Here is an 11620-nt window from a genome sequence, read left to right on the forward strand (position 1 = left end):
ATAGGGGAGGTGCTCCTCCCCTTCTATCGCCTATCAGGTCTCATCAGGACTGGTTACATTGTCTTCCTCTGTGGACTGGAAAGGCTGCACGTACCAGGAGGAGGTAATCAGAGAGACTGTCACTGATTTCATGCCAGAGAAAGTCCTTGCTCCCCTTACTAAGGACACCACTTGGAGACTGAGTCTATGGGCTACATCTGAGCTTGGGTTTTAGGTCCTCTCCATGCATTGTCCTTGGTTGGACATTCTCTTCAGGGCCCTCAGGGCTCGGTTTTTATGGCACTGTTGATCTCCTTTTGGAGCTCCTGTCCCCTCCAGGTCTTTCTATCTCCCCCTTCTTTCATAAGATTCCCTATACTCTGTGCAAAGTTTGGCTATGAGTCTCAACTTGTTCCGATACCTTAATCAGTAGAGTCTTTAAGAAGCCATTTGTGGTAGGCTCCTGTCCTATTTGCTGTCTTCTCCTGCTTCTGATGTCTGTCGCGTTTATCCTTTTGAATGATGAATGAGCATCTTCCCTAGGGTCTTCCCTGTTGTTTAGCTTCATTACGAGTACAGATTTCAGTATGTTTATCCTATATTATGTGGCTAATATCCATTTTTGAGTTGAGTATATACCATGTGTGTCTTTCTGCTTCTGTGTTATCTCACTCAGGATGATCTTTTCTTCATGATTTCCTTGTTTTTAATTGCTGAGTAGTATTCCATTGTGTAAATGTACCACAATATTGTATCCATTCCTCCATTGAGGAACATCTAGGTTGTTTCCAGCTTCTGGCTATTACGAACAGAGCTGCCACAAACATGGTTAAGCAAATGTCCTTGTTGTATAGTTGAGCATATTTTGGATATATGCCTAAGAGTGGTACAGCTGGGTCGTGAGGTAGCACCATTCATATTTGTCTGAGAAAGCACCTGAGTGATTGTACAAGTTTACATTCCCACCATCAATTGAGTAGGCTTCCCCTTTCTCCACATCCTCTCCAGCATGTGTTATCACTTGAGTTTTTATCTTAGGCATTCTGATGGGTGTAAGGTGAAATCTCAGGGTTGTTTTGATTTGCATCTCCCTGACGACTAAGGACGTTGAACATTTCTTTAAGTGTTTCTCTGCCATTCAATATTATTGAGAATTCTCTGTTTAGCTCTGTACCCCATTTTTTAATTGGATTACTTGATTTGTTGCTTTTTAACTTCTTGAGTTCTTTATATATTCTGCATATTAGCCCTCTGTCAGATATAGGGTTGGTAAAGATTATTACCAGTCTGTAGGCTGTTGTTTTGTTCTGACAACAGTGTCCTTTGCTTTACAGAAGCTTTTCAGTTTCATGAGGTCCCAATTACTGATTGTTTATCTTAGTGCCTGGGCTCTCTTTAGAGCCTTTGTTCCATTTAGGAAGTTGTCTCCTGTTCAAATGAGGTCAAGAATCTTCCCCACTTTTTCTTCTAACAGGTGTAGTGTATCTGGTTTTATGTTAAGGTATCTGATCCACTTAGACTTTAGTTTTGTAAAGGGTGATAAATATGGATCTATCTGCATTATTCTACATGTAGACATCCAGTTAGACCAGCACCATTTGTTGAAGGTGCTATCTTTTTTACACTAGATGGTTTTGGCTTCTTTGTCAAAAAATCAAGTATCCGTAGGTGTGTGGGTTTATGTCTGGGTCTCCGATTCCAATGATCCACCATCCTGTTTCTATGTCAGTACCGTGCAGTTTTTATTACTGTTGCTCTACAGTAGAGCTTGAGATCAGGGATGGAGATACCTCCAGAAGATGTTATTGTACAGGGTTGTTTTAGCAATTCTGTGTTTTTTGTGTTTCCATATAAAATTGAGAATTGTTCTTTCAGGTTCTGTAAAGAATTATGTTGGTATTTTTATGGGAACTGCATTGAATCTGTAGATTGCTTCTGGTAGGATGGCCATTTTCACTATGTTAATTCTACCAATCCATGAGCACGGGAGATCTTTCCATCTTCTGATATCTTCTTCAATTTCTTTCTTCTGAGACTTGAAGTTTTTTTGTTTTTTGTTTGTTTGTTTTTGTTTTTTCCATACAGGTCTTTCATTTACTTGGTTCGAGTCACACCAAGGTACTTTGTTATTTGTGGCTATTGTAAAAGGTGTTATTGCCCTAAATTCTTTCTCAGCCCTTTTGCCTTTCACATAAATGAAAGCTACTAATTTTTTTGGAGTTAATTTTGTATCCAGCCACTTTGCTGAAGGTTTTTTATCAGCAGAAGGAGTTCTCTAGCAGCATCTTTGGGGTGATTCACGTATACTAACATATCATCTGCAAATAGTGATACTTTGACTTCTTCCTTTCTAATTTGTATTCCCTTAATCTCCTTTAGTTGTCTTATTCTAGCTAGGACTTCAAGCACTATGTTGAAGAGATATGGAGAGAGTGGCCTTGCCTTGTCCCTGATTTCAGTCTGATTGATTTAAGTTTGCTTCCGTTTAGTTTGATGTTGGCTATAGACTTGCTGTATATTGCCTTTACTATGTTTAGGTATGTGCCTTGTAACCCTGGTATCTCCAAAACTTTAAATATAAATGGGTCTTGGTTTTGTCAAATGCTTTTTCAGCATCTAAGGAGATGGTCATGTGGGTTTTTTTCCTTCTGTTTGTTCATGTGGTGGATTACATTGAATGATTTCTGTATACTGAACTATCCCTGCATGCCTTGGATAAAACCTACTCGGTAATGATGGATGATACCTTTTATGTGCGCTTAGATTCGGTTTTGGAATTATTGAGTACTTTTGTGCCAATGTTCCTAAGAGAGATAGGTCTGAAAGTCTTTTTTATTGGGTCTTTGTGTGGTTTAGGTATCAAGATTACTGTGGCCTCATAGAGTTTGGCAATGTTCCTTCTGTCTGTATTTTGTGGAACAGTTTGAAGAGTACTGGCATCTGCTCTTCTTTGAAGATCTGGTACAATTCTGCACTGAAACCATCAGACTCTGAACTTTTTTTGGCAGGGAGACTTTTGATGATAGCTATATTTCCTTGGGGGATATAGGACTGTTTATTCTATTTATCTGATCTTGGTTTAGCTTTGGTAAATGGAATCTATCAAGAAAATTATCCATTTCATTTGGATTTTCATATTTTGTGGTGTATAATCTTTTGAAGTAAGACCTAATGATTCCTTTCTCAGTGTTTGTCGTTATGTCCCCGTTTTCATTTCTGATTTTGCTGATCTGGATAGTTTCTCTCTACCTCTTAGTTAGTTTGGCTAAGGGTTTGTCTATCTTGTTGATTTTCTCAAAGAACCAGCTCTCAGTTACATTGATTCTTTCAATAGTTTTCTTTGTTTCTAATTTATTGATTTCAGCCCTGAGTTTGATTATTTCCAACTGTCTGCTATTCTTGGGTGTGTCTGTTTCTTATTTTTCTAGGGCTTTCAGGTGTGCCATTAAGTGGCTTGTATGAGATGTCTCAAACTTCTTTCAAAAGGCATTTAGTGCTATGAACTTTCCTCTTACCATTGTTTTCATTGTGTCCCATAAATTTCCATAAGCTGTGCCTTCACTTTCATTGAATTTTAAGAAGTCTCTAATTTCTTGTTTTATTTCTTCTGTGATCCAGCTGTGGTTGAGTAGAGAGTTGTTTAGTTTCCATGCATGTGTAGGCTTTTTTGTTATTTTTGTTGTTGTTGAGGTCTAATTTTTGGCCATGGTAGTCTGAGAAAACACAAGGGATTATCTCAATCTTCTTGTATCTGTTGAGGCTTGCTTTGTGTCCGACTATATGGTTAGTTTTGGAGAAGGTTCCATGGGGTGCTAAGAAGAAGGTATACTCTTTTGAGTTTGGGTGAAAAGTTCTATAGATGTCTATTAGGTCCATTTCATTTAGGACCTCTGTAAGTGTAATTATTTCTCTATTTAGCTTCTGTCTGGATGATATGTCCCTTGTAAAGAGTTGAGTCTTGAAGTCTCCCACTATTAAGGTATTGGGATTGATGTGTGATATGAGCCATAATGTTTCATTTATGAATGCAGGTGCTCTTGTATTTGAGGCATAGATGTTCAGGATTGTGATGTCCTCCTGGTGAATTTTTCCTTTGATAAGAAGGAAGTGTCCATCCTCATCTTTTCCGAATAATTTTGGTTGAAAGTCTATTTTATTAGATATTAGGATAGCTACTCCAGCTTGTTTTCTGGGTCTGTTTGCTTGAAAAACCTTTTTTCCAGACCTTTTTCTTAAGAATTATTTCTTAAACTGATCCTTAACACAATCTCAAAAGACATAACCATATTTTGTTCTCTGTTGCGAGCTCTCCCATTTCTTCCTCTTGTTTATAACTTTAGCTCTTGCCTAGCCATCACAATAACAGCTTCTGTCCAATCCTTCAGCTTCTCTTAAGTTGTATCTAGTCTTTGAAGACTGTTATTGATGACTTTGAAAGGTAAAACAGCACACATTACTAGTTCTCCTAAAAATACCCCATTACAGTATTCTACATCTGACAGCTTCATAATTTCATTTACTGACAACTTGTGTCATGAAGTAAACAAAGCACTATGAAAATAAGAAATGAAATATATGTTCTTTTTCTAACCGTTGTATTGTTTAGACAAGATCTTACTACACTGCCCTAACCAGACCAATCTGGATTTGTACTCAAAGAGATCTGCCAGCCTCTGCCTCCCAAATGCTAGATTAAAGATGTGCACCATACCCAGTAAACTATATGTTTTTTTTAAAGAATGTTTTAGAGTGAGGTATAGAAACGAGACACAAGCAAAACAGCAAATAATAATGACAAAACCTACAGTATTTAATCTGGATTTTCATGTCACACAGTGTCCAAATCTGCCAGAGAGCTGTGTGACAACAGAATTCAAAGTTTCCTCATTGTAAAACGGAGATAGCCATTCTATCAGTTTCTTATTGGACAGAGAGCTTTGGTAATAAATGAAAGACAATTTATAACTCATATATGACACTGATAATAAGGCAGCTTCTAGCCTGGGTAAAGACTTCCAGATGGTATGATTATTAGGCTAAGTCTTAATCAATGAATAGGAAGAGGAGGTATTAAGATGGAATCTTAGGGAAAGCTTGATTCTCTACTTATACTGAATATTCTCCAAAATTCTACCTCTGCTTACCTTAGCAATTTCTCTCTTGAATCTCCTAAATAAAATTTCTCCTATATCCAGAATAGTTTATTCACTGATCTAAAAATACATTTTTCTAATTTTCTCCTGATTGTTACATCTAAGACTATCTTCACCCCTGTTCCTAGCACTAAAATCTGTCCTTTCTATAAAGCCACAAGTTCAACCATCTGTAAGCTTATCAGAATGGCCTTTAGCTCCATCCTTTGACCCTTCCCTGTATGTAGTCTGCAAGAGTTTATCTTTATTGTCAACTGTATTTATAATCTCCTGGGAAGCAAAATTCTGGTAATATTTATGAAGATGTTCCTGGAAACCTTAACAAAAAGGAAGACTTATCCTGAATAGCAGCAGAACCATTCTATGGCCTGGGACCTCGACTGAAGAAGAAGAAAAAAAAAATAAGAAGAACAACCAGCATTCATCTCTCTCTGCCTCCTAACTGTGGAAGCAATGTGACCAGCCACCTCAAGTTCTTATTGTTGGGCCTTTTCTGCAATGATGGAGGTGACCTTCAAACTATAAACCAAAATAAACCCTTCCTTTACCTTGCTTTTGTCGGTATCTTGCCACAGTAATGAGAAAACAATTAATACAGGATCAGGCTACCACACTCTTCCATACATTCCCTCTTCCTTTGCCTTCCTGCTACATACATACCCTCACAGTCCAAAACCACATGAACCTATGAAATGATATTGAACCCTTTACATGTGAATAACAGGTCTCTATTGTTCTATAAATCCCGTAAAGAACTAAATTTTCTGTAGCCATAAAAAAATAGCACTATGGTCTCCAGTCTACTTATCAAATGCAGGAAGTAGCAAACCAGAAAATTGTTAGCAACAACTGCAATCAGTGGTTAAATGGGTAGCACAAGACTGAAAATCATAAATGCTCAGATGTAATGTGCTGTTTTCAGGTTCTCACCTTGATATGCCCACAGATCTACCAACAAAATCTAAAAACTTTCCACAATGAATTTTTAAGTCTTTTCGCATGCATCAAATCCCTGTAGGGAATAAGGCATGCCATAACAAAATAAAAAGCCAGGGAAAAGGTTAATAGTCAACTTCTCACTGTACTGTAATACAAAGAAATATCTAGTCCAGTACAGTAGAATCAAAAGACCTAGAGTAGAATCTTCTGGATCTCACTGGCCTTAGATCTTCGCCAAATATTTAGCCTCCCTCAGACAACCTCTCAAGCTAAAAGTATAGATTAAATATCTACAATTTAGGGGTTCTAGAAGAACTAATTAAGCCTATGTGGATATAAACAGAGACTCATTAGCCTAGACAAAATATAAAATACAAGCATAAAATATATAGTAATTAGCACACTTCCAGAAAGACACTTCCTTAATTATTCTTAATGAAAGCATTGTGCTAACTATCCCTTCCTTTGAAAGGCCTCTAAAGACAATAACAATATGGGGTATGTCTTCTTCCCTCTCCGAAGATGGCAGATTGGGTGTAACTTGCTGAAAGCCACTGAGCCCTTAAAACTACTTAGTTGCAGTAGAACTGCCTTTATATTCAATCTCTGCTACAGAGAATAAGAGTTAGATTAGTCTTGTCATATTGCTTAGAGTAATGAGTCATTACAACTTTAAGATCTCTTAAGTTTGATACTTAAAAGTGAGAACCTTCAAATACAATCAAGCTGAAATTGTTCATAAAGGATAAAAGATGAGCTGTTCAACCTTTGAAAGCATTTGAGATTATGACTTCTGCCTTTGAGATTTCTTAGATCACCAGCTAAACAAAAACTGGCAGAAACCTGGGAACTGGAGAGATAGCTCAGCAGTTAAGAGCATCTGCTGCCCTTACGGAGGACAGAGACTTCATTTCCCAGTACCCACCTATATGGCTCACAATCACCTATAATTCCAGTTCTAGGCTTTGTTTTTTTGGGTTTTTTTGTTTTGTTTTGTTTTGTTTTGTTTAGCACCTTCTTCTAGATTCTGTGAGTACCAGGCAAACACATAGTGCACATGCTAATGCAGGCAAAACACTCATACAGATACATATTTTTTAATCTTTTTTCAAATGACAGAAAAAATAGTGAGGAATGAGCCTAAGGTCAAAAGCAGAACAGCCTTCTGAAAGCAAAGACTGATGAGACTTTCCTTACAATGACAAGGAAGCAAACACAGGACAAAGGCCAAGCTACATGCCATTTCCTTTTCACTCCTTAGACAATCATTATGACTGTTTGTTTTCAGTAGATTCATTTGCTTTACAAAACTACAAATATCTGAGATTCCTTTCTGATGCTATAGTAACACAAAAAAAGTAACCATACACACATTCATCCAGTTAAACCAGACAATGCTGCCTGCAAATGGAACTGAACTCTTAGAACTCTCGTATTTCTCAGATAGAAATAAAGATTCCTCTGGTACTACCAAAATTACTCAGAAGTTTTTAGTGACTGTTTATCTTTATGATGTCACCATGAAGACTCTGAGACCAACAATGCCACAGGCCATGAACCAGCTCTGGAAAGTGATAAGCAGGAACTTTGTTTACTGAATCAACAAACATCCAATGATTGTTTTTACCAAACTCAATCCTAAATTTGTAATTACTTTTTCCTAGGAAGTTCAATGATTTACATTACTGTGATGCTTAATACTGGCTTTCAATTTGATTGAATCTAGAATCAACTAAGCATTAGCCATGAACAAACACATAAGGGATTTTCCTGATCAGGTTATTGAAGTGGCAACACTCACCCTAAATTGTAGGCAGTACCTTCCAATATCAACCAGATAGGAAGCCCAAGCTTTTTAAAGCTTTATTTTCTTCACATTTCCTTCATAAGTTTAATTATCCTGCTGGGTAATCCATTTACTTATTGTTGGAATTTCTCCTGCTGCTACATTTCTTCACTGCTATCAGAACCCAGCATCTTCAGGCTTCCAATATTGTCTATAGGCCAGTGGCTCTTCAGGTAGCCTCCAGATCTTCAGTACCAGGTTGGGTCTGCTGAGACATCCAGCTTTATGGCCTGAGTAGCTACCAGGTTCTCAGCCTCTTCACTATGCCAACAGCCACTGCTAGACTACTCAGACCTTATCATGTAAGCCAATATAATAAATCCCCTTTTAATACATATATTCATTCTACTGACTCTATTCCTCTAGAGAACCCTGACTAATAACAATGACTAATACTTGGAAATACTTAAGAAAATCCCAGAAAGCACTCAATGGATAAACTCATTCTTTATTTTTAAACAAATAATTAGACAATACAGAAAATAAACCACTTTTGTGTAAAACTTTGTTAACTAGATATAATTACTCCTCTTATTTAGTCTCTTGAAGCTTTCCGTCACTCTAATGTTTGAAGAACACTAACACTAGAAACTTTAGATCTGTAAGATTAATGCTTGGAAATTAGACAATGCCTATTCAAATGCAAAAAGCTCAAACAATGATATGTTAAATTTAGTGCTGATAGCAAGAATAATAATATCATAAGACTTGGAAATACTGTGATTCCACAGCAAAGAGACTATATATCAAAGTATATTAGGTTCTTGCCATGAGGCAAGTAGAAAACCTCAAACCTCATAAAAAATAGTATCATGGTAGGTTACTTAGTTTAAAGAACTAGATGCCTTTATGTCTTTACAAACAAATAAGATAGGTACCTAGCAACTGATCAAAAAAAAGGAAAGAAAAAATACCAAAAGATTATACATAGGGAGAGAAAGAGAGAGAGATTGAGAGAGAGAGAGACTTTTATTGAAAGATCTGAGACTACCTGGTGAGATAGCTCAAGGGTACTTGCCACCAAGTCTGACAATCTGAGTTCAATCCCTGGGACCCACATGACAGAAGGAGAAAATTTGTGGAGCTAAGGAACAATAGGACTGGGGAGAGCCTGGCCAGGAGAAAGAGTGGGGTCTAAGTGTGTCCAAACCCCGAAAATCTCACCCTGAGATCAGCAGAAATAGGATTGCCCGCCCCCAGGCCTGCGTGTCTATTGCTGTGAAAAAACACCATGACGCAATCAAGTAAGAGAGGAAAGGGGGTATTTAATCTTATACTTTCAGGTAACAGTCCATCATGAAGAAAAGTCAGGACATGAACTCAAGGCAGAAGCATAAAGACTAAAGTGGTGTTGCTTACTGGCTTGCTCCTCATGACCTGTTCAGCCTGCTTTCTTACAATCTGTGACCACATCTGCCCCAGGGTAACACTACCCACAGAGAGCTGGACCCTCCCATATCAATCATGAATTAAAAAAAAAAAAAAAAAAATGCCCCAAAGGCTTGCCTACAAGCAAACTGATGGAGGCATTTTCTCAACTAAGGTTCCTCTCCCCAGATAACTCTAGCTTCTGTCAAGTTGAAAAAATAAAATAAAAAATCAACCAGAACACAGCTTCTGTATTAAACCATAAAGATTATCAGTTGAGTTATTGCCATAAATACAATCAACTTCCAATTTTCTCCTATCAGGAAAACAAAAAGTATGACTAATTCTAACTGCTGTGCTTTATAGAGAATAATCTATCGGTAGTGATTAAGCTATTACAAGCTTCTAGATGAGAAAAGTTGACAGACTATTCTAAATAGTAATTCACAGTAACCAATGATTTATTAAACTCTTGAAATACAGTATTAAGCAGAACTTGCAGGAGGCAGTCCAGCCATTCACTCACAAATTCAACAACAGTAACAAATAGACACTGCTTACCATGTCAAGATAATGTTCTAAATATTTTCTGGAGGGTAACTGCCTTCATCCTTATACTATATGTGAAACACTATGCGTTTCATAACCATCTCCATTTTACAGAGAAGAAACTACAAGCATATATCAGTTAAGTTCCTCTGCCAATAAATTAAACAAATTAAACAAAAATACAAAAAATTAAAAAATAAAAAATAAACTGGTAAAAAAAAAAAAAAAACAAAAAAAACTCGGCCACAAATGGTGAACCCTAAACCATGTTACAGCCATAAAGAAAACAACAAAGTCCAAGGAAGGCAGTAGCACTATGTAGTAATAATGTCAAGAGGCCAGTCCAGCCACGAGCATCAATGAGGACGACCATACAGCAGGGCTGACTCGGAATTTTCCTGTCAGAATCACAAGAAGTACTTGTTTAAGGAATTGTTTAATCCATCCTGAATCCAAGTCCCTAAACATGGAAATAGAAAATAGCATTTTCATTTAAATACTTTGTTTATTTAAAAAAAAAAAAAAAAGAAGTAAAAACGAAAAGGCCAAGTCGTTCTGGGATGGCGCCAAGTCTGGAAACTTCTGTAAAAGGTCTACTCCTGTTTTAGCATTCCAGTTGACATTGTACATTCATTTCCCAGAAATTCAGACACGGACCTTAGCACCAGGAAAACTGCTATGCCGTTTACTGCTCTCGCTTTTACCTGAATGTGCCCTCTTGGAAACAGGGATGGAGCAGGCAACTGAATAACGGATGCGGCGTCTACTACAGCGGGGGCTAAACAGCGGGCGTTTTTCTAGTCTTTTCTATTACAACCAGCAGAAAGCAAGCCTTCCTGGCCATAAATGCCTGTGGTAATCCGACTGGACTGTGAAGCAGCCCTAGGGTCCGTTAACTAGCTAACAAAGGATGCCAATGGGCTCCTAGCGTTCTTGGAAGCGGCTCGGTCGGGGCCTGCCTGCTCTCCAGCCAGGTAAACCCGGCTCCGCAAAACCAACGAGCTCGGTAATTACTCCCTCTAAGTCCCGCGCCTACCCGAGGGTCCTCTCGTCAGGTTGATCTCTTCCTCCGTGATTAAGTAATCCACCCGTCCGTTCATGTCAGACTGCTCTCCGGGCGGAAGCCCGGGGTCAGCTGGCGCTCAGCGGAGGTGAAGGTGAATCAAGCTCCGCGCCGCGTCCCCAAGCATAGCTTATACAGTTTTCTCAGCCGCCGGACCGGAAGAGGAAACCGCGGGCACTGGAGCGCCGAGGATGCTGGGAGTGGTGGTTCTCTGTGCCCGCCAAGCGTTTTCCTGTTATCTCGCCCCATTCTTAGCAGATCCTGAGGTGCCATGAAGAAAGGTACAATGACTGGTTGCGATGGGAAAACATGTAGAAAGGAGGTCACAGAGAAAGGTCAATAACTATATGGGATATAAGTAGTTTGATATTGTTGATATTTTAAATAAAATCTTAAAATATCCACAAATGTAAAAAAAAAAAAGAGAGAGGGAGAGGGAGGGAGGACTTACAAGCCTCAAACCACACTGGGAAAGGCATCACAGACAAACTACTGGCGGCATATTGGGCTGGAAACTGTACCTTTTGTATAATACAGGCAACAGCCCATTCATGCCCATGTAAGCGAACACTGTGTCATGTTCCTTTGTTGACAGTGAACTTTGTGTTAGTTAATAGAATTTATCCAAAGGTGGGGGGGACTTCTCTCTGTGTCAGGCAAGTACTCACTGCTTAAAGCAAGGCACCTAGCCTGACTTACATGACAGCAAGTGGGTATGATATT

General features: G+C 38.4%; 1 protein-coding gene across 1 annotated transcript in view; it reads right to left on the reverse strand.

The window, feature by feature from the left end:
• Window positions 1-11052, reverse strand: part of Synj2bp (synaptojanin 2 binding protein) — a 29505-nt gene extending 18453 nt beyond the window's left edge. The window contains exon 1 of the mRNA XM_060387795.1: window positions 10871-11052. Coding sequence (XP_060243778.1) covers window positions 10871-10934 — 64 coding nt within the window. The 5' untranslated portion in view covers window positions 10935-11052. The remainder of the gene's footprint in view (window positions 1-10870) is intronic.
• Between the last annotated feature and the right edge of the window lie 568 nt (window positions 11053-11620).

This window comes from Meriones unguiculatus, chromosome 7 (assembly GCF_030254825.1).
Source record: "Meriones unguiculatus strain TT.TT164.6M chromosome 7, Bangor_MerUng_6.1, whole genome shotgun sequence".
NCBI classification, from domain to species: Eukaryota; Metazoa; Chordata; class Mammalia; order Rodentia; family Muridae; genus Meriones; species Meriones unguiculatus.